This window comes from Harpegnathos saltator, unplaced genomic scaffold (genome assembly GCF_003227715.2).
Source record: "Harpegnathos saltator strain DR-91 unplaced genomic scaffold, Hsal_v8.6 scaffold182, whole genome shotgun sequence".
Taxonomy (NCBI): Eukaryota; Metazoa; Arthropoda; class Insecta; order Hymenoptera; family Formicidae; genus Harpegnathos; species Harpegnathos saltator.
This window is the reverse complement of record NW_020229964.1, coordinates 1,235,305-1,259,180: the sequence shown is the minus strand read 5'-3', so window position 1 is coordinate 1,259,180 and position 23,876 is coordinate 1,235,305. Positions and strand designations below refer to the sequence as shown.

Sequence of the window (23,876 nt, the reverse complement as noted above, 5' to 3'; positions counted from 1 at the left end):
TTACCCAACTACAGTCGTAAGCACATACTGATTTACTTAAATAATTGAAATTTGTGTAAAATTTATATTAATAACAATTTACATATTGCTTTATAAGATTATTTTAATAATTAAAACTACTAAAATGGACTTCAAAAATTCAGTGTATTTTTCTTTTTTTAGTAGAACACATAAATTGATTATAATATATGAAAAGAGATTATGAAGAAATATTTTCGTATAAATTTACAGAGTACAAAAACTCAATTTTAAGAGTCGGTGGTGGGGGTAAGTAGAAAAACATGAATGTTTCGATACTTATCTATACACAGCTTTGTAAACATAAAAAAGAGACAACTTTTATTTAAACTTTTTTTCGATATCTTTCATTATATCTCTCAATACAGTTACTCCGCAGAAAAGAAATTACATTTTTTTTCGAAGAGTGATTTCATTGTCTCAAACTGTAATATGGCATAAGCAAAAGTTCAGAATTTTCTGAATTTCCGGGATGCCTAACCTTCCTTGTCAGTAGAAAATGTGATATATGCAATATAAATGTTTATTTGCATAGAGAATATCGCCAATAATTATAATATTGAATTCGCACAAGCAATTAATTTTACGGTGTTTAATATATGTATATGAATATAAAACTGCAAATATGACAAAATACAGATTTTAAATAACTTTTGCGAAAAATATCTATAGTATGATTAACTAATATTGTACAAGAAGAAAAAGTCGTGGTTTTTTTGAAGGAAAGAAAATATTATATCTTTAAACTATCGTCACCAAGATAATTGATAGGATAATGATAATTGGGAAGCTGCTTGTAAAGCAAGTTTACGATATGCACATGTTTACTACAAATACGTGTATATAGGATTAAAAAGGTGCAATAGACAAAGCACAATACAGATTCACTTAAAATATAATTTTATCTTATATTATTTCAACAGTTATATACAGAATTATGAGCTTCTTTTAATATGGATGTGCGTGTATTAAAATACAATATTTACAAAATGGTAAACATTTGATTCGAACAATATGACACGTCATCGCATGATGTCGTTTGTCGTTTTCGACGTCGGTTTAACATTTGTTTAAAGTTTCCATGCGCAAGCAAGAATTATTGAGTTGGAATCCTCATTTCTTATTATTGCTTTTTGTAACACTTCTTGTACATATATGAGTCATAAAAAATTGTCCCAACTTCTCTTTAGTTAACGTTTTCGCTCATATTGTAAAGTGTTTATAAAAACATATTTTTATTTTAAGAAATATATATATATTTTTTTTTTACTTGACGGACTTGTGTGTTCAGCGCTTATTTGTCGTGTATGTCAAAATATTAATAAATATATCCTACATGATAATATTTCTAAAGTATAATGTGCACAAAAAAACAGTACAATTTTTCGGTAAATGTTACTCGTTGTCGTTGTGCGCCGGAATATTCAATAATTATTAGACAAAAAATATAATTGTACATTAATTATGTCTAAGCAAAGAGGAAGCTGTGCACACTATACTTAAAGCGCGTATACTTAAAGATAAATATATTATTGAAATACTATTTAAATAGGATAATTCAAAAAAGGAAAGGAACGCAAGCGCAGTATAATAATACCGTGTTTAAATATGGTTTCGTACTCATCGCAATAATTCGCATTATGAACGCACGATATCGGTTAGTAATCGGTAATTACGTATTATATGTCTTCTTATACGAGTATGCGATTCAATATATCGACAGCGACTTGGTTGTTGTCGGCGATCAACGGCAGCGACGAAGATCTCTAAAAATCTACACACTACATATATTCAACAATTTATTAGCAGTACAATGATAAGAACCTCGATGATATGTATGTGATGTGTCACTGGCTGATCGTAAATATCCCGTTACATAATACAGTTACTCGCACGATCATTGATAATCACGCTGTCCATAAGACGAAAAACGTTAGAAATAGGAAAGAAAAGTGACTAGTCTCTAGTAGTCTGCCGGGCGCAAACGAGGAATTTGTCGCGAGAGCAACTCGGGTCTCTTCGTTTACAGCCAGAGAGCATGACATCATAAGAATGAAAGCGATGATATAGACTTATTAATTACGATTATCACTAATCCTTCTGTCAGTATATAATTTTTAATCCTTTCATCATTATATGAGTACCCGGGTACCCCAGTATTTTGCGTGCTTTCGGTACGTTACGCTGCGACTTTATAGCTATAAGGTTTTAAATATTGTTCCTTAAACATGCAGTGAATGACATGCGACAATATTGTCGAAAATATATAAAGGACCCCGCACAATTCCTTATATAAATTGGATTTCGGTGGAATTGGCTGAATATTTGATATGTTGTAGATCTTATCTCTCTGATGAAAAGTTCCCATAGGCACAATCCTTAATAATTGACCATTTGACTTCTACAAGGCGTCAAATGTCAAAAGTGTCTAATATCACAATTTCTTATTTTCAATGAGTAAGATGTATTCCTACTTTGATTTACATCTAAAAACTTTTTTTCTGTGTATAAAATAAAAATAAAAAGCTATAAAGGTAATATTGACTTGAAAATGATGACTTGATTTCAGAGATTTCAGTGATACTTTCGTTTTCTATATGAAGCACGTGTTTCAATGTATAATACATTGACAATTAAGTGTACCATTCGATTATATTTCGCTTTCTGTTGAGAACATAAAGCACAACTTTTTTAATTAAACTATATTTTAAAGCGTAACAATTCAGAATATTTATAGTTCATTAAAAATTCATTTTTTAATCACATGTAAGATCCAGCAGCTAATAATTATTGGGGTTTGTGCCTATGGGAACTTTTTATCAGAGAGACAAGATCTACAACATATCAAATATTCAGCCAATTCCACTGAAATTCAATTTACATAAGGAATTGTGCGGGGTCCTTTGAATAATGTTTTTTTTCATAGTAAACAAATATTTGTTTATCTTATAGAAATTATTATTAATTATTCATTAGAAAAAAAAGTCAAACATGATGTACAGTATTCGTAGCAAAAAATCACTAGTGGATACCAAAGTACTCATACGTTAAATATCGTAATATTCAATTTCACTGCGACTTTACTAAAAAAATAAAACTCGGTATCTCAAGATAAGCTCTATTGAAAACTGTACTTCGTTACACCAAGGAGTGGGAGTCTGGAACGTAGTTATATAATGAAATTCGCACAGTAATATGAAACTTTTTTGATATATATTGCAATGGATACTCGGGTACCTATATATTGACAAAAGGGGTAATTATGATAGTGATCGCGATATATTGCCATCACGGGCGAAACAAAAAATCGTACGGGAACACCGTCATTAGTTTCTCGCAAGTCCTGCGCGCTCAATGCAAAATTGAGGCGAGAGACAGATGCTCCTATGGGCACAATGAAACTCATGCCCGACTGCATACGATAACATGAGTGTACTTATAAATATGTTATGGCGTGATTTTCGTGAATCATTTAGCTGATAATGACGGAAATGTACGCTCTCACGATGGTGCATATCGCGAGGAGCCTCGCTCGTTTATCTTACACGGAAGAAATATTCTCTCGACTCATGTAACAGAGCAAGAACTAGACGAGAAGTCGTTGATGAAAAACAACGTCTTTGTTATTGCGAGCGGGAATAATCGTCCAAAAGTTTGGTCTAGCGGCGGCGCCAAGGGTGAGCCTGGGTGGGCTCCGGCCCACCTAAAAATACGCTGGCTCACCCTTTAGCCCACCCTAAATTCTATCTTCATAGTTAATTCCTCCCAGAGACAAAGCGCAACGGTTAGAAATATTAAAATGAATGATAAAATGATACATAATATATAATAAATATGGTCCACCCACATAAACGCTGGCCCACCTGTGGCCCATTCGCATGAATAGTTCTAGCGCCGCCTATGGTTTGGTCGTATCGAAATTCGATTGAGACAATTGAGAAGAAAATTGACTGCATAGAAATCTTCTCCGGGAATCCTTCTGTCTTCACCAACTTGTTCTTGTACACAATTGGTTCCCTAAATGATGGAAAATCAGTGATGCGAAGAAACGTTTCTTCCATGTAGCGATTCGTTCATAATGCAGTGATATCGCACAGGCTGAAAGTTGATCATTCCGCTTCTCACAGTAAATTTGGCAGTAGGATGTTAGACACGAAAATTCACATGAGGCCTATCGCCGACTATTTCAGGTCTCCGCTCGGTCCGCTTCGCAAATTCGTCAGGAACTATTTGCGTACAGAGTTCATTATGATGACAGATTACGAAAATGTCATTTTCTCACTTCTTTGAACCTCTCTCGGAGTCTTGGATGGTTGGAACCACGCCGTTGAGCTCGTCCTGGATCTCGCGAAGACTTTTGCCTTTTGTCTCCGGCAAGATAAACACCGTAAAGAGGATGCTCATGATACAACACGCGCTAAATATCCAGAAGGTCGTGTAGGCGCCGAACGCCCGGTTGATGTTGCTGGGGAATTTGGTGATGATAAAGCCCAAGAACCAGCAAACAGACACAGTCATGCTGGAAGCCTTAGCCTTGACGTTAGAAGCGAACAACTCTCCCATCACGGCCCATGGAAGTGGACCCCAGCCCACACTGTAAGTGGAGATGAAGATGACAAGCGCGACCACCGGTAACCAGGATATCTGCGCCACTACATCGTCCGCGTGCTGCACCTGCTTCAGGTAGAAGTACAGACCCAGAACACACTACAAAACAGACGAGATAAAATTTTATCAAAAGACTCAGATCAGCAATGTTTACAAGACGATGATGGTATCAATATCGATGACGATTGCTCAGATAAGTTTGATTTAATGAGAATTAGGTTTTTTATTATTGATATCAACGCTGCATTGAAATTTTCGTGTGGTATTTTAACAAGCATGAGAAGTAACTTATTTGTAACGGAGTTACAGTTACAGTTACTTTTTTTCTGTAACTGTAACTTAATTTCGTCTCTTATCTACTTCTGTAACCGTAACATAACTTAGTTACATTTTTTTAAAACTAATTTCTAATTATACTTTCTAATTATAACTGTATATATATATACTATAACTAATAACTAATTTCATAGTTGCTTTATATATATATATATATATATATATATATATACAGGGTGTCTTATCGACTTTTGGAAATTTCAAAATTATTAAATTAATAAAAATTAGGGCACTATTATAGTAGTATATTCTTGATAGTAAATAAAGTAAAAAAGTCTAATACTATTTTTTCTTTCGATGAATAGTTAGCGAGATATCGTAAGGTAAATGTTGGAAAAGTTACCAAGTTTTCCTTAAATATCTCAAAAAATATTAGGCAAATAAAAAAATGTTTCAGACAAAAGTTGTTCAAGTTAATTGGTGGAAAAAGATGGTGTAATAAAAAATTGAAGTTTCCGTTTAAAATTTTTATGTTGATCTTGACTGGGTTTTTCAAGGTCATTCCAAGGTCAAATTGATAATATCGATAAATAGATTTTTTGAAACCCTACAATTTTTGTCTGAAACATTTTTCTCTAAAATGTCGCGTTTACGAAAAAATAGGGTGACCCGGGTGGTCTGAAACACTCGGTATATATATATATATATATATATATATATATACACCCTGTATATATATACGAGACATAGCTTTCTGTTTATCCGAAGAACGAAACTTGTATCCTCGACAACATTAATGTTCGATTCAGATGACTAAATATATTTCTGGGACAACAGAAACCTCCTGACGAAATTTTTCTTTTCAACCGAATTCTCAGTTGATTCCTGAGGAACGCAGAGTTTCAGTTGCCGCAATTGAAATTCGGTATCAACCCCACATAACATACACTATCTCAAGGATATTCTACAACAATATCCTGGAGATATACAAATGTCTATTGTTTTAAATCCTACAGATATCCTACGGATATCCTACGGATATTTCCTTTAGTAACCATTTTTAGAAACTAAAAGTTTCTGAAAAGGAACTAAAAGTTACTGAAAGGGATATCCGTGGAATATCTGTAGGATCTAAAACAGCGGACATTTGTATATCCCCAAGGTATTGCAATATTCCAAAATGATGCCCATCGGACGTCCTTGAGATAAAGTATGCCATGTGGGACAATTTTATTTGCTACTTCCCCTCATGCTAACCTCGTGATGCCAGAGTCACGAGAAACGGAAGGATTCATCAGTCGACGCCGCGTCCTCGCGGGCATCTCCGCTGCTCGTTACAAATTCGAAACCGATTTACGTAATCATGAATATGCAATCGTGCGGTTGAAGCCCACGGTGCACTGACAATCGGCGCATTCCATCGGTATGCATATCGGCATGTGCACACGGTGCTCGACCTTTTTCTTCATCTCGCGAGCAACGTGCATCCGACGGTGCACTTGTTGCGTTTTCTACGTCGGATACTTCCGAGAGCGGCGAGTCCTCGAGTTCAATGGCGTTCGTTCGACTCGACGAAGTTTCAACGCGGACGAAGTCCGCCTAACTGATCCGAGCTGCGTGAACGTCGGCTAATCACACGTTCCGTCCTCGATAGCGAGATACGCGATAAAAATGATAATTATCATATGATTAAGTTGTACAAGGAGCGTAATTAAACGCGCCCCGGCTGTGAGCTCGCGGCTGTGGAATGCATTTAATAATCCGACGTGTATGATCGGCGAGAGCAAAGTAGAAGTGAGCGATAATTCCATCATCTGCTACAGAGAATGTTAAGACAAGTTACTCGCTGAATTGAAATATCAGCGTCAGATCATAATCTAGACAGCACAAGTTGCCTTCAAAATAATCCTGGGTTTTTTTCAGGATATTTAGTTGTGTTATTGTAAATATTTGAAATAAAAATTACAAATTAAATTATAAATTTCGAAATTAGTCCTATCATACGAATTCTACTTCTAAAGTTCTTGTCTCGGCGAATTGAGGACATGCGCCTTCGAATTCGCGTCCAGCGAAAGCAAATTGATTTAGGATTAACTATCTGAAGAAATGAAAAATTGTTTACCAGGCTGATTGCTGTTCCGATGCCGGACAGGACGAGAAGCATCCTTCTGCCCAACCTGTCGACAACAACAGGCGTCACCGCCGACGCCAACATCTGCACCGCGCCGATAATAATCGGCGCTTCTTTCGTTGGTTCGTCGGAGCTTGCGGCAGCGATGAATATTTTCTCCATATAGAACAGCACAAAATTGATCCCGGTCAACTGTTGAAAAGAGACCAAGGCGCAAGTGTAGATCAAGGCTTTGCGGTTAGCCTTCACCTTGAACAGGTCGGAGATGCTAATTTGATCTTTGAATGCTTCCTCGATTATAACCTGGAAAAAAATGGAAATTGTTTAGTAGCAACAACTTAAGTTCAACAGAGTGCGCAGGATGCCATGAAATTGTTAGGTGACGGCATGCGCCATCCCAAAAGATCGAAACCTCGAAAATTGAAGTGATTTCCCGAAAAATCACGATACCGAAGCGTAAACATCGAGACAAAACCATTCCTTTCCAACCCTACCAAATAGATCACCTTCTTTTAATGGATATCAGCTTTCGATGTGCTTTGAGCTGATTCATCACGTCTGCTCCATGATCTTTGGCATTTAATATTGTACACAACCCATTTCTCATCTCAGTTATGAGTCGCTTCAGAAATGGATTTTTTTCCTCATGTTTCAACAGCAAATTGCAAATGGTAAAGCGACGAATCAAATCTCTTTCTTTGACGTATGGAACCTAAATATCGAGCTTTGAAACGAAATCAAGTTGTTCCAAATGCTCATGCACAATCGAATTCGATAAATTCAATCTCTCAGCAATTTCTTGTGTTGTTAAATGACTATTTGCATCTAACAATGCCTTAGTTGGTCTTCATCAGCCTTAACTGATCTTCCAGAACGTAGTGCATGTTTGAGATCGAAATTCCCAGAACGAAATTTCGAAAACCAATTCTGCACTGGCGTTCGGTCAACACATCCTCTCCATACACGGCACATAATTTTTTTCTTGCTTGCGCTGCATTTTTGTTTTTACGGTAATAAAAAAGCAAAATGTGACGAAAATACGTTGGTTATGTTAGTTTTCCATTTTTTACGCGACGCCAAACAAAAATAAGATTGACAGATTCCAAAATAACTTTCTTTCAAATAAAGCTTGAAATGTACGTTGTAAAAATATAAAATGATTTTCTGGTTTATAATGAGGTTAACTGCTGAAAAAGCAACTAACACCATGTATTTAAAAAAACCAAAATTACTTTCCAAACAACCCAATACTTTACTTCCTCCCACCATATTTTTAATATTCAATATTAGATATTTTGTATGACATTTAAATTTAATACTAAAACTATGTGAGACCGTAATTTTATATTTTTCTCCGATCGACGAAACGATTGTTTCTCTTCATTTACTATCTCTTCATTTACTATCGAAAATAAACACCTAATAGTCCTAGAGACCGCTATATTTAAAAAGCCGAACCAGTGGTGATCGTCCTTCACGAGTCGCGACGATATCGTTCAAGATCAAAGAATGGCCTTAGCCGCAACTTCGGTTGTCTAACGTGACCTGACGGACAATATATGTATGTACTCGAGCATGCGTTAACCACGACCGTGCACGTGCTCGCCTTGTAGTCAATTGTGTATTGGCGATTACCTTGTCACTCAAATAGTCCGTCGTGAAATCTACTGACGGAAGTCGCGAATGTGCCCACAACAGAATAGAAATCACAATCGCTGTTGCAGGAGAATAAAGTCGACTCTTTCGAGTTTTCATATTTTCAGCTTAAGGATGCTGCTCATATGCGATTCGTGCTCGTGTGCGACTTCGCTTCATGTTTCATCGCAATTCGGATATTTCTCTAATTTTTTTAATTCTTCATTTTCTTACTTCAGGCATTTTATTTTATATATAAATTATTATTATTATTTTATTATATAAATTGAATGTGTTGACAACTGCGATAAAGCTTTTATTAGCCATTCCTTTCCGCGTTTTAAAACCGTTAATCTGCGTTTTTTTTATTTTCGATGCTGCCGACACTCGATTCTTCGTGTTATCTTTATTGCTCCGCAAATGGAAAATTCGATACAAAATTACAATATGCTTACCTGAATTTCGTCAGCCTCTTTCTGGACAGCCGCTTCGGACTTGCTTCGGAGCTTTGCCAAAGATACGATCGCTTCGTCCTTGCGACCTTTGCTGAGGAGGTAATATGGAGACTCCGGCATCATTATGAAGCAGACGAAGAAGAGTATGGGTAAAATGGCACAAAGGATCCAAAATACCGTGTAACTGACGTAGGGCCCGATAGCGTAAGAATAGAACATGCCAATGGTGATGAAGAGCTGAAGAAAGGAGCCCAGCGCGCCTCTGATGGAAGTCTACAAGGATGAGCAATCATCAGTAGTTGTTAATAAACAGTTGCAGAAAGGCTGTTGAAATAATATTCCAATTTCTAGTAAAAACAGTTTGTCCAATAAAAAAAAGTCTCTAATAAAAAATACTATATAGAATGTATAAAAAGTACTGGGACGGTGAAATATCTCGAGAACTAAGCATTTTAGAACAAAAATATTTCAGACAAAAATTATGTAATTTCAAGACATAAAACAACTATTATTTTGTTTACAGATGACGATACTTTTGAGATATTTGCTAATCATTATTTTTCTTAAATGGAAATCCAGATTTTTCATTATATCATCTTTTTCTACCGATTAATTTTGACAACTTTCGTCTAAAACATTTTTTACCATTTTTTATTAATTTTAACAACTTTTGTCTGAAATATTTTTTATCTGCCTAATATTTTTTTGAGATACTTAAGGAAAACTTGATAATTTTTTCAATATTTAACTTACAATATCTCGCTAATTATTTGTCAGAAAAAAATATAGTACTAGATTATTATAGAAATATCTCAAAAAATATTAAACAAATAGAAAAATATTTCAAACGAAAGTTGTTAAAATTAATTGGTTGAAAAAGATGATATAATAAAAAATTGAGATTTCTTTATTATTTAAGATTATTTAAGAAAAGTAATGATCAGTGAATATTTCGAAAGTGGCGCCATCCGTAAACAAAATGATGTAGTTGTTTTATGTCCCCTTTGAAACCATACAACTTTTGTCTAAAGCGTTTTTTAGTATCTTTCATATTTTTCGATATTTTTATCTGGCTCATTTAAAATGGAGCTCCCAATATATTCATAAAAAAAGATTTCTAGTAAAAATATTATTCTCGGATATTAAGATGGATCTTTTGATAATCTAGTGATGGAAATATCAGGAACAAAATGCTATTGACAAGCATGTATACAAACTATTTAATAGCTTAATATTAATTACTGTTTTTTCAAGAGCGAAAATATGACAAATAAAAGTCCTGCATAAGTCTAATCGCACATATAAACATAATGTGCAAAACGAATTTACCTCGGCGATCTCACCGACGTACATAGGAAGGACCGTGAATGGGATAGCTAGAGTTATTCCAAATATTAATCGAGCCACGCAGAGTTGCGCGAAATGAGTTGCAGTACCGATTAGTATCCATCCGATCAAAAACGGTAATGTCGAGAGTAGCAAGGTTCGTTTGCGACCCCACCTGAAAAAAAATGTTGACGACAAAGAGAGATCAGTTTCCGTTATTTTGCAATGATATCTAAAAAATAAAATAAAAGATCAGTGTCACATATTGATCAGTGTTACATATATATAATTGAAAAACGAGCGAGAAATGTAAAAAGATGTTAATAGATTGTAAGATCGGTTAGACAATAAAATGGCGGCTAATTGCTCTACGTACATTAAAAAACTAAGGAAAATCTCAGTGCAATTTGTTATCGACATTATTATATATTATATATTCCTATAATGAAAAAAATAAAAAAATAAAAATTATTTGCTATCGACATCCTTGCGGCTCTTATTGACTTAAATTAGTTTTCAGTGAATATCTGAGAACCTCAACAATGTATAATAATTTTTTAATCTATATTTAAAAATATTTAAAAAATGTGAATTTCATCTCTGCGAGAATACCGACACTCTCCAGTCAAGAGTCTCTGAGTTGATCTTTTAGCATGGAAAAGCGCTTAAAGGAATCGCAAAATTAAGACGTCGATATAATTATACCGTCGACATAAATATGCAAAAATGTACTTCTCGCCAAGATATCCCGCGATGAAGCTGCCAAAGATCGCTCCAAAAGGCACCAAAGATCCTATCCAAGAGCTCTCATCTTCACTGATCGGCGCACCCAAGGGTCCACCGTCTTTTTCTAATAAAGGTAGAATCGGGCTCGTCCATGCTAACATGGCTCCAGTCCCAACGATACATATGTTACCTACAATCACATCGGGAAAAACCGAGATGTATGTGCGTTAATAAAAGCAATGTTATTTAACAATTGTATCAATACGTCAAAAACAAATATCTTCACATCAAGTCAAGATAATGCATGGATTGAAGAGGTAGATATCACAGGATTCAATCAAATCTTCTTGCATAAATTATAAGAATGTGTCCCTGGATATCTTTCCTCCGAGCCTCGCTGCTCCTTATTCTCCTGTCTTTATTTTACTTTATCTCTTTATTTGTCTGTTACACTTACTGCTGAGTGTCTCTCACAGAGATAGACTGTAGTAGAATTAGGATAATAAAAAAAAACTTCATATATCAAAAAACGTTGCGAAATTTAGTATAAATGGAAGAAATACAAAGTGCATTATCTAGGTTTTTAGACATATAATAGTAGTTGCCAACTGGAGTCATAACGGATTCTTCTACATAATTAACATTAAATAACATTAAAAAATTTAATAACGTTAAATTAGTGGAATAATATTTTGGGCAAATGTATGTAGATCAGCCTATTCATGACACGATTTTTCAGCATGATCATTCAAACCTCGTACGAAACCAGGTCATGCATAACGCAGAACCAGCTTGATTAACCGCAAATATTCTTTCATTGGTTGAATCTACTAATCCATATTTAAATAACGATTGTTCCATTGCGACTACACGTTAAAAAACTTTTCTTTGATCAACATGTATTGCTTCCGAAAAAAAATGTATTGAAATTCAAAAAATGGGATAATTATCTGAAAATCATAATGCCACAATTTTTAAACCGCAAATATATGCAAAGTACGTTAACAAATATATGTTTCAATGTAGATCCTAACAATCTAAGTAGTTCTTTATTCTTTTTGTAAACAGTTTAAATTTAAAAGTATATATAGGGTGAAGCATCTAAAACAGACCATCTGAATAACTTTAGAAATATGTAAAATAGAAAAAAATATTAAATACAAAAGTTGTAGGATTTTAAATAAAAGAGAGAGAGAGAGAGAGAGAGAGAGAGAGAGAGAGAGATGCATTACATAGCAATATTAATATGACGTTGGACAGAGTCATCAAGGTTACAAGAAGCTCACCTTGAATTTTTTAAATGAAAACCCCTATCTTATATTATAACATTTTTTTCTACCAATTAATTTGGACAACTTTTGTCTGAAACATTTCTTTATTTGCATTTTTTATTCATTTAATATTTTTTGAGATATTTAAGAAAATTTGGTAACTTTTTCATTTGACTTACGATATCTTGATAACTAGTTGTCGGAAGGAAAAATGCTATTAAACTGTTTTATTTTATTTGGCCTCAAGAATATGTTGTTACAATAAAACCTTTGAAAATTTCAAAATCAAATTAACAAAAGTTAAGCTTATTATTAAGCTACTATTAAACGGTATATTCTTGTGATTAAATAGAATAAAAAAGTATAGTACTACTTTTTCTTCCGACAAATAGTTATCGAGATATCTTAAGCCAAATATTGAAAGCTACCAAGTTTTCCTTAAATATCTCAAAAAATATTAGGCAAATAAAAAAACTTTTCAGACTAATGTTGTTCAAATTGATAGAAAAAAGATGATACAATAAAAATAGACTCAATTTAAAAAATTCAAGGCGTTCCCGTAACTTTGCTGTTCATGGTCATATTAATATTGCTATATAATGCGTCACTTAAAACAGCTTGTGTATTTAACATTTTTTTCTATCTAACATATTTTCATAGTTATTGAGATAGCATGATTTAAATGCCTCATATACTGCCTGTATACAAATTGTTAATTTCATCGAAATATTGCTCCTTCTTTTACAAAAGACTTTTATGCACTTGGAGAATTTCTTCGTTTTTATAGGTATTATTACAATCGAGAAATAATGTGGCAACAATTAAACACTTTAATAAAGAAAGATATTCATAATTTTTATTCATAAATAAAGTATATATTTCTTATATACAATCTGTTTGATAAGAGCTTGTCCAGCAAAATTTTTACATGGAAACTGTTAAACGGGAAATTTCAACGGAAGTTAGCAGTATGGTTAAAAAAATAAAATACTGTTAATATCGTTAATACTGTTTAATACTGTTTTTTTACCTTTGCATCTTCACGAATAATTTGGACGCTGCTAGAATGGTCGAGATTTACGAAAGGACTTTATTACCGTCTAGTTAAAAGTGGTTTAAGAAGTAAAATGAAAAATGACTACTACAAGAGGACAATGACCTAAAGCATCGGAATCATTCTTCTATAGAATGATATATTGGACTAGTCGTCACAGACACCGGATATAAATTCTATCGAAAACATTTGAGCATTGATGAAGCTTAAGTTTCGTGGGGAGAAAAATTAGAAGGTCAAAAAGTTAGTTCAAGCTTATTTGATTTTTCGGAGGTCTTTACCTCAAGAACATGCCATAGAATTAATAGAAAGATGCCGTGCAATTATTGATAATGGAGGCGACTGGAAAAATTATTAATAATAAGGCATCACAGTTCTAGTTAAGTAGTATGTGTATATTTATCCAAGTCATTACAATAAATTGTTTTCGAATTACGCCAGACACACTCTTATCAAACGAACTATATATTCTGTTAAAAGTGACACACAATAATTGCATACAACAACGTCGAATAAATCAGAGAGGCAACAGTCAATCACATAAATTCCGGAATATAGTTAAATATTCATTACGAAATATTATATGCTTAAACTCAAGGTCTTTACGTGGTCTACATGAAGCAAATTTATTTTTTTCGTTAAATAAAGGTGTCAAATGTACGCCCAGAACGGCTTGTATCTTATTTATATTCGACTGCGCTTTAACTTGCGATATTGCGGTAAAAAGCAACGGACAATTTTGTTCGCGCATTGCTGACATACATTCCGGCCATATCTCCCCACCGACGAAATCCGTTTGGAATCCTACAATTACATTCGGTCGTTTGTACTCTGCTCTGTTCTTGTAAATCTCGTACAACGTGCAATGAGATTCAAAACTAACCAATTGCTTGCGCGAATTGCAAAACGAGCAAACGTTAATATTGTCCGATTCGGTTTGTAACCGCGTTCCTATCAGCACAATTTCTAGATGTTTTATCTTATAATTAAGATGCAATAAAAGCTCCCAGGCAGGTAAATATTCCATATCCAAGGAATCCGCCGCTATTATATGAACCACACAAGTAGGAATTTGCATGTTAAAAACAGATAACAAATTTACATTCCGCATCCCGTAGTATAAAGTCAACGGCTGTGATATAAAATCGCTGTATAAATAATTATATAGAGGCCATTTATGTTGCTGCTTCATTTCTTTTGGCATGTACCGTCTGATAAACATAGCCATATCGTCAAGAGATCTATTCTTATCGGGAAATGTGCAGAATTTCAACATAGCTACATTATGCAAACAAAGGATATCCAGATTGAGATTTGTCAAGAGATGCTTGCAAGCTGCTTGTGAGTCGTGCCACTCTCGAAAATTTCCTGCGTGATTAACGCAATAGTTGACCGAATAACATTTCGTGCAAGTTTGTAGGTCCGCGCTTTCATGGCAAATGAAACATGTTCTCGTAAACATGACCATCTCCATTTCATACGGCTCTAATTCACGTTTTAGTGCCCGCTGCAACATAGGGATAATTCTTCTCCTCGATTTTCTCTGTTCGTCCGTGCTTAATTGGCGTATAATGTCTAGATGTTCCATTATTGAAAGTTCTTGAATAGCAGCACACATTTCCGCATGATGTGGTTTATCAAGCTGTTTGTGCTCCTTGCTGCAGTAGAAGATCATGTTGCACTCAGGGCATGATATCAATTTGTCGTCCTTCGTCATTTTACAGACGTGACAAACGTTCGGATGGAAGAACTTATTATAATGTTCAGGTATACGCGGTCCGTAGTACAGCATCAACGAAGCCATGTAGATATTTTTCGTTAATTCACGATAATGGGTACTTTATTCGTAATGTCCATTTGGAAACAATGCTCGTGGAACGTGTTATCTCAGCGTAAACAATAAGACTCGTCAAGCATAATATAAGATGTATACTTAACGATTGTTTGGTGAGTACTGCGAAGAAATTTGCACGTTTCTCTGCGCGTCTCGCGAATTGTTGACAATGATTACATACGTATCGGAAACGTATTTAAACATACAACGAGGTGCGAATTTCTGTCGCCAAGGAGAACGTTGTAAATAATCGAATATGGAATTTTCGTGTCATCGATTTCCTTACATTTAGAATATTCTGTAGAAATTAAAAACTCCGAGGGAGAAAGTAAAGTAAATGTCTCCCAATAGCCGGACAATTAACGGCGCAATGCTATGATTGCTTAATTTTACAGAGGCACATGAAATTTAATGATATAAATATATTAAGAAATGATATAAATATATTAAATTAATTGAAGGCTGAAATATTAAAATTTATTATTAAGAAATGAAAGATATAGAAAGTTCCAAAATATTAATTCAAAAATAATTAAAATTTTAAAGAGCACGAATGAATCAATACGCGAAGAATTGTCCCGATTGCCTAAACTTTCTGTGAATCCAATATCCGGACATAATTATTATAATTATATTTATATGTATAATATAAATATTTATTAATATATATAGTTATTATTATCGTGCAAATAAAATCTTCATTTTTATTGAGTTCTCTTTTTATTGACTGTTTTATTGACTATTTGAAACCATCCTACGATTGATAATTATTTTGTTCATAAACATTTTATGAACTATATGTCTCGTATAAAATAACAATTATATACTTTATTTTAAATTATAGACTGGGTAGTTAAGTTTCTTAATTTTTTTGCGCTCTCTACTTTATTAAATCTCTTTTTCTCTTATATTAGGAGTATGCTAAAGTTTTCATTATTCACGTATAGATGGCATTGTGAATTATTTACATGAAAGTTACGATATATTTCTATTAGATTATGTCAGTATTGGTCAACTTGCATAGAAACTGATGCGTAATAAGTCATATTTATTGACATAAACATTTTTAATTTCTACGAAGATGGAAATCGATAAAACGCATATTTGTCTGTTTTTTTATTTCATCAGCGCAAAACAGTTGCCGAAGCAACCAGAATTATTTGCAAAATTTATGATGAAGGAACGCTGAAAGTTCATGTCGTGAGTGATTTCGGCACTTTAAAAGTGGCGATTTTGGTGTGAAAGACAAAAAACACGATCGCAAGAGACGAAATCGGATAACTTGGAAGCCTTAATGCAAAGAGATTCGACTCGATCGAGTGTTGAATTTGCAAAAAGATGATATGTTAATCAGAGCACTGTAATTCGATGCTTGTGTGAGATGGGAAAAATTCTGAAAGAAGAAAAATGGGTTCCTCAAGAATTACCCACTATTGCCAGCCGAGTCGCCTGCTCAATAGACACAAACACAAATCTTTTTTGTATAGAATTGTGACCAGAGACGAAAAATGGACTTATTATGACAATCCCAGTCGCAAAAGGTCATGGATAAATGCCGGAGAATCCTCTACGTCACAGCTAAAACGAAATATCCATGGTCATAAGATCCTTCTATGTATCTGGTAGGACATGTAAGGAATGCTGTATTATGAGCTGTTAAAACCATCCCAGAGTATCACCGTGGATTTATACAGTCGACAATTGAGGCAGTTGAATGAGTAATTCATCGAGAAATTGCCATATTTTGCGACAAAACAAAACAAAGTGATTCTTCTGCACGACAATGCCAGATCCCATTTTGTATTGATGGCCCCGAAAACTTTAATGGAATTGCAATGGGAAGTCCACACCCGGCATATTCTTCAGATATTGCCTTTCGGATTTTCATTTATTTTGTTCTATGCAGCACAGTCTTTCTGTAGACGATTTTACAATGTTGAAGAAGTGCAACAATTCATCGATAACTTCATTCGTTCTAAGAGCAAAGACTTCTTTTATCATGATATCCATTGTTTGCCTGAAAGATGGAAAAAAGTAGTAGATAATCCCAGAAAATATTTCGATTAAAGGTACTATATTATTTATAATAATATTAATAAAAACGTTGCAATAGAAACTTTTTCATATCCCTAATAATAATTTCTTCTTTTTTGTACTTAGTTTTTTCTTTTCCTCGATGATTATGTTCTTGTATCTTTATAAGCAATTTCCGGTCAGTATCGGAAGTTGAAAATATCATTGGGTAGAACGTACCTGATCTAATTGTAAAAATTTTCGAAATTTTTTTTTAAAACCACTTCCCGTCTTTAAAAGGGATGGATGTAATCTGAAATATGATAATGGTTATCATAAAGGTTATGATAAAAGTGATCAACACGTACTTTTAAAGTACTAAAATATCTACTTGCTTTTTAAACTGAGGTTGACAATACTATTACGTAGCCTCATTTATAATCGCACTTGTGAAATTAATCTTATCATCAGTTATCCCTCAGTTTGCTTGTTGATACTCGCGAGCACATATGTCATTAAAGCGAGTTGCATTGATAACTAAACATGTGGTCGGTTACTAGGTACTCGTGAGATTACAGTATCAGTAGCCAAACTCATAAAATTTTGCTACAAATAACTTTCTTTGCTAACTAAATGCATTCTTGTAATTATTCTTCAGCATTATCGGATTGAATATACCGTAATTTTCATAAGATAGAAATCAAGAAAGAAATATCTCAACAAATATGTCAAACTTCTTAAAAAAATGTTAAGAACATCGTCAAAGCATGTCCCATGCCGAATCACGTTATAATTTTCTTCTTCGTTGGACACTAATTTTTACAATATCTGAACATTTTTTAATATTGACAAATTTCAATTGAATGTTAATATTGCATTGGAGAAAATATTTGAGATTAAAGCTGCGTTCGAATATTCACTGCTAGTATTGAAGACCTATAGTTTATATTATTAGTTTATATGGTATAGAGACTACTACTAGTTTATATGGTATAGAGTTTCAATATTATCCGGTAATTGATATTTTTATTTTAAGATTGCATGTTCCTCAACTGTCTCATCAACAAGTAGAGCGAATCAAGAATTTTTATGTCAAATCGAATCGAATCGAATCTCATTTTTTAAATTCGAATTTGAATCGAATCGAATCTATGAAATTTTATTCGAATTCAAATCGAATCGAATAAAATCGAATCGAATCATTAAAAAATTTAACGTAACTATTAGACATGTAAATAATGATAGAAGATTTTAATATGAAAGGGAATATTGATATTGTAATATCATCTTAAAGTAAAATATATATTTAAATATTTAAAGTAATTTATAATTAAGTTATTAATTAGTTAAGTTAAGTTAATTACAAGTAAAGTTCAAACATACAGGCTCAGATGGCCCATTTTGTAGCTGATTGTAGCGCGCAAACACTAATGTACTTAATTCGTATTCGAATCTTCGCGATTCGAAATTTTTGAATTATTCGGATTCGAATCATAGAGATTCGGATTCGAATCAAATCGTATTACATTAGATTCGATTCGAATTCGAATAGTTCGCATATCTCAAGTAGATAGTTTAATTAATGATTCGAGAAAGCAGTTTAGAGAACATATTTATCGCGCGCGCGTTTATCAGTTTTTCTGACACACACAGAAAGATGACACACACGCTTCCTGAGCGATAAACACAATATCATACATTATATTATAATTTATATTATTCCGAAGTGAACTGTATTTTATCGTATTGCATTGTATTAAATTACGGTTGCAACACTTCTTATTAACCCTCTATACTTAATTTTTGCCTGACTATAAAAAAAGTTATGCAACGTTAAGCCAGCAAATATTAATCTCCGCGTACATTTAACAATTACAATTTACAATTTTCAGAGGTTTTACTCTAAAAGAAAACGGTTTATAACTTTAAAGTTACAATATCTGCATATATGATTTAAGTTATGAATATTGATATACCAGTATGTGACTTCAAAGTTGTATGGCGGAGTTAAGAGGGTTAAAGATCAAACAATACAATATTGAAAAACGATAAGAGCTGATTGCAAATCGAATCTCAGTTAGTGTAAAAATAGCCGACGATAAAACATTACGATAACGCTACTTTATAAGTGAGATCTTGTGCGAGAGAGCACTATTTCGCTATTCTGGTTTTCAACGTTGAACGCGAATGTGCCATCAAAACATTTCTATCGGCTCCGGTTTTCGAGATATAATTAAAGTCATTTTTATATAGAGAACAAACGCCATTTATTTAATCAATTGGAGTTCGAACGTCACAGTGTAAGAAAACAAATTGTGCTTTTTTTCAAAAAACTTGGCAAATGGCTTGTTTCAATTTTTATAAACAGACTTTTATAAATTTTGATATTATCTGTAAGACGTTGTCATTGCCATAGACGCGATGCCAAAAACTCTGCATTTTATTTTGATAAATGCAAATCTGCAATCAAATTATTTAACTCCGGTTGAGTCACTATATGTGTCTGTTCTTTCTCGAAGGACTTCTGAATTGGTGCAATAAATTAGAGTGAAACAGATATATTTTCTCTCATTTTGACTTGTATTAGGCAACCAAGGAAGTTTGTACCGTTTTAACATATGTTTTAATATTATTAGGAGATTAAATTAATTCTGGTCCCTAGCAATAGATGGCTTTAATAACAAGTTAATGGTTAGTACGAATATTGAAATCTGGCAACACTGAAAGATTTGACATTCTTTATAACACTAGAGCACTATAAGCGCGCGCTATGCGCGTGTCATTTTAGCTTATTCATAATTAAAGTTTAGAATAAATATAAATCAGAAATAATCGCTAGAGTAATATAAGTTCGATAATATTCAACTTCAACATACGATGTATTAGGCGATGTATCGGCAATTGAAGCTTATGAAACGTTTGTTACTTATGGTAATCAAGCTCCATCGTATTCTAACTGTAAATTTTGGTTCCAACGATTCAAAAGTAGTGATTTCGATTTGAATGACAAAGAAAGTACTGGTCAAGCGAAAAAATTCGAAGATTCTGAATTGCAAGCTATTGAATGAAAACACCGCTTAAACGGATAAACAATTGGCTGAAGAACTCAATGTCGATAAATCAACAATTTCTAAACGTCTACATGCCATGGGAAAAATTCAAAAGAAAGGCAAATGGGTTCCACATGAACATTTGAGTGAAAGAGCCATTGTAAATCGTTTGAATATCGCCATGTTTTTGCTTGCCAGATAGAAAAAAAGTTTTATTGTGGCGAATTATAACTGAAGATGAAAAGTGGATTTATTTTGATAATCCAACACAAAAAAAATCGTGGCTTAATCCAGGACAATCAGCGACATGCACTTAAAAGTGCAATATTCACAGTTCAGAGGTATTGCTGTATATATGGTGAGATCAAGAAGGTATTGTGTACAATAAACTGTTAAATTCGAATGAAATTGTCACCGTTGATCATTATCGACAACAATTATACAAATTCAAGCGAACATTGGACCAAAAACGATCATCAGTTGCGAGTAAACGACACAAAGTGATCCTTCTTCACAACAGTCCTCGACCTCGTATTATATTATCAGTGAAACAAACGCTATTAAAGCTGAAATGGTAAGTTTTACGACACCCCACGTATTCTCCTGATATTGATTCATCCGATTATTATTCCAGTTTCAGTCGATGCAACATGCTCTAAAGCAGGGTTTGCCAACCTTTCTTATATTTCGCACCCTTAAAAATTTATTAATGAACCTTCGCACCCCTTACAAAAAAAATTATTCGTATGTTTTACGGTAAAAATTTGTTGTTAGGGTTTTAAGAAGTTAATTTATAATAATTTATTATTACATAGTATTGTTTTATAGAAATTAACTATCATTTTAATATTATAAAGTTATTATCCATGGTATTAAGCTTCGCATAGTGACACGTAATGAATATATACGTACAGATACGTAAAAAATATATAATTTTAATAACATTTTTTTTAATTTGATGGTAAAAATTCCGGATTACTCCAGAATTCATCTTAATCATTATTAATTACAATCACTTTTCCTCGCACTTTCCGCCAAGAATGTTTCTTCGCACCGTCAGAGGGTGCAAACATTCCTGGTTGGGAACCCCTGCTCTAAAGGATACACACTTTCATTATTTCAAACAAATGTGAAAATTAGATCGACTTCAAAGAAAAATCTTTTTATTGTCTTGAAATCCATCTCTTGTCAGAAAGATAAGAAATGGTTGTAGAAAATGAAGGAAAATATTTTGATAGGTGGTATTCGTTCAATATCTTATTTAAGTAAATCAGTTTTTGAGATAAATATTTTCAAAACTAAATTCTAATATTAGAAATAATATAAATAGGCCTCCATTATTATATTGTTTACATTACTATACTCAATAAATTAAGATTTTTCGAGAACATATCGAAACGCATTCTCCATGCTCGATTACGCATCAAAATCGATATATTTCATCTCGACTTTCGATCAATGAAGCCTTGAAACTTTCGGATATGTACGATCAATAACGATTACGAGAGCATGCAACACGTTAATTCGCGACCCATTTCAAGGATATCAAACGCGGCCGACGATTGTTTTTACCGGCGAGGAAACTTGGCGAGACACGTTGATCAACTTGAACACGACTTTTTTTTCTTCTTTTTCTTTTTATCGCAACGAAACCCGCGCGCTTTCTGCCGTTTTTGTGAAGTCGATCCTGCGAGCATGTTTCTTTTTTCAGATTAATAATTCAATTATATCAACGGTCGGAAACAAGCTGCCGGCAATATTCCGCCGACGAGACGCCGAATCAAAGCGCTTTGAAGGCTTTCCCGGCGATAAAGCGGTTTTACATAATTACGTATTTCGGGCAACACAGTGAGATTTAAGGCCCGCGGCACTTCCGGTTTGACTATCGATGGCTGCACCGTTCGAAGCTTACAAGGCAAAATTGGTTCAAGCCGAGATCAGTTTATACTCGACAGTTGGTTATCACGGCTAGATTAGATTCAGCAAATTTTTCGTCTCTCTTCGGTCCCACGCGAAATAAAATTCCTTAACTGCTCGATGACGCGGGCCGCTACTGAAAAATTGTCCATCCGATGATTATGAATTCATATGGCGTTCGATGATTAATTAATCGATCTTCACGTTCGATAAAATTTTATCGACAAATCGAACCGAACGATTTTAGCTCTAACCAATGGCTCAAATGTGGTTTCTGTTGCGTGTTATTTATATTAAACTCCATATGATATGAATTCATAATCATCGAATGGACAATTTTTCCGTAGCATCCTTGACAGGACATGAACATTTTGGCTAGAAAGAAAGGCAATCCTTCCGAAAGGAGAGTGTTTGACCTACACCCTATTTCCTACCAACTTCCATGCCATGTCTAATAACGGGATTCTGCTTTACAGTATCGTGAAACTTCACATCGCCGATGTAACAGAAAGCGCGTGTTCGGTCTGTTACAAATAGTGCACAAAATTGTACAAAGTGTAACATAAACATATAAGTTAATATGATAGGTTGTCTATCCTCGGACGATAATGTAGAAGTTGCCGAAAAAGTCACTCTTTAACTTTGTTGATAATATTTGCAGTACCCCCAGTTATGACGAATGCAACTAACTTTGCACTGTGATCGTTATGACAGTTTATCGACCATATATGACAGGAGTCGTGCTTCATTGAATTAAATGATGTTTAAAAAAGTGAAACTGAGAAATAAACATGACGGATTTAAGCAGAGTAAATGAGAGCAATAGTTAAGGAGATAAATAATGCAACATATTTTCTTGTTTCACATAATTTCCTAATTTCTTTCTTAGGTTAAAAAGTTCGATAAGAATTGAAGATTATAAAGAACGGTATAGAAATATTTAAAAATTTTATATATGTTATGTTTCATCCATATTTCTACAAAAGATTACTTCTGATCGATGACAAGCTGTATTTTCGGTAAAAGAGGCATCAAGATACAAAATTATGATGTACCAAAAATATGTTTATACGCTTGATAGTTGTCAGCGAATAAGTTATAATCAATATTTATACTGCGTGTTTGGCCCATTCACGTACTTTTGCAGAAGCAATCTTTTATAGAAACATGAATGGAATATAATATACAGGGTGAGTCAAAAGTATGGAAACCCTTAAAAATCTCGAAAGATATAAATTTTATAGAAAAGTGTTTCAGACAAAAATTATAAGATTCAAAACGATGTATTTATTGATCTTATCAGTTTGACTTTAAGTGGCGTTGTCAACGTCAGGTTGAGATCAACTTTTTTTTTTAAACAGAAACCCTCATTATATCATCTTCTACCAATTAATTTGAACAATTAATTTGTCTGAAACATTTTTTTATTTAGCTAATATATTTTGAGATATTTAAGAAAAATTGATGACTTTTTCAATACTTAACTTACGATATCTCGTTAACTATTTGTCGGAAGAAAAAATGGTACTAGGATGGACTACATGGACTTTTTTACTCTATTT

At 33.6% G+C, this 23,876-nt stretch overlaps 1 protein-coding gene across 1 annotated transcript in view; it reads right to left on the bottom strand.

Moving 5' to 3' along the window:
• Positions 1-1,704: 1,704 nt before the first annotated feature.
• Positions 1,705-23,876, bottom strand: part of LOC105184288 (facilitated trehalose transporter Tret1-2 homolog) — a 37,149-nt gene continuing 14,977 nt past the window's right edge. The window contains exons 2-6 of the mRNA XM_025297637.1: positions 11,182-11,365; positions 10,453-10,624; positions 9,124-9,396; positions 7,025-7,336; positions 1,705-4,725 (exon numbers count right to left, since the gene is read on the bottom strand). Of these exons, the coding sequence (XP_025153422.1) occupies positions 4,297-4,725; positions 7,025-7,336; positions 9,124-9,396; positions 10,453-10,624; positions 11,182-11,365 (1,370 nt within the window). The 3' untranslated portion in view covers positions 1,705-4,296. The remainder of the gene's footprint in view (positions 4,726-7,024; positions 7,337-9,123; positions 9,397-10,452; positions 10,625-11,181; positions 11,366-23,876) is intronic.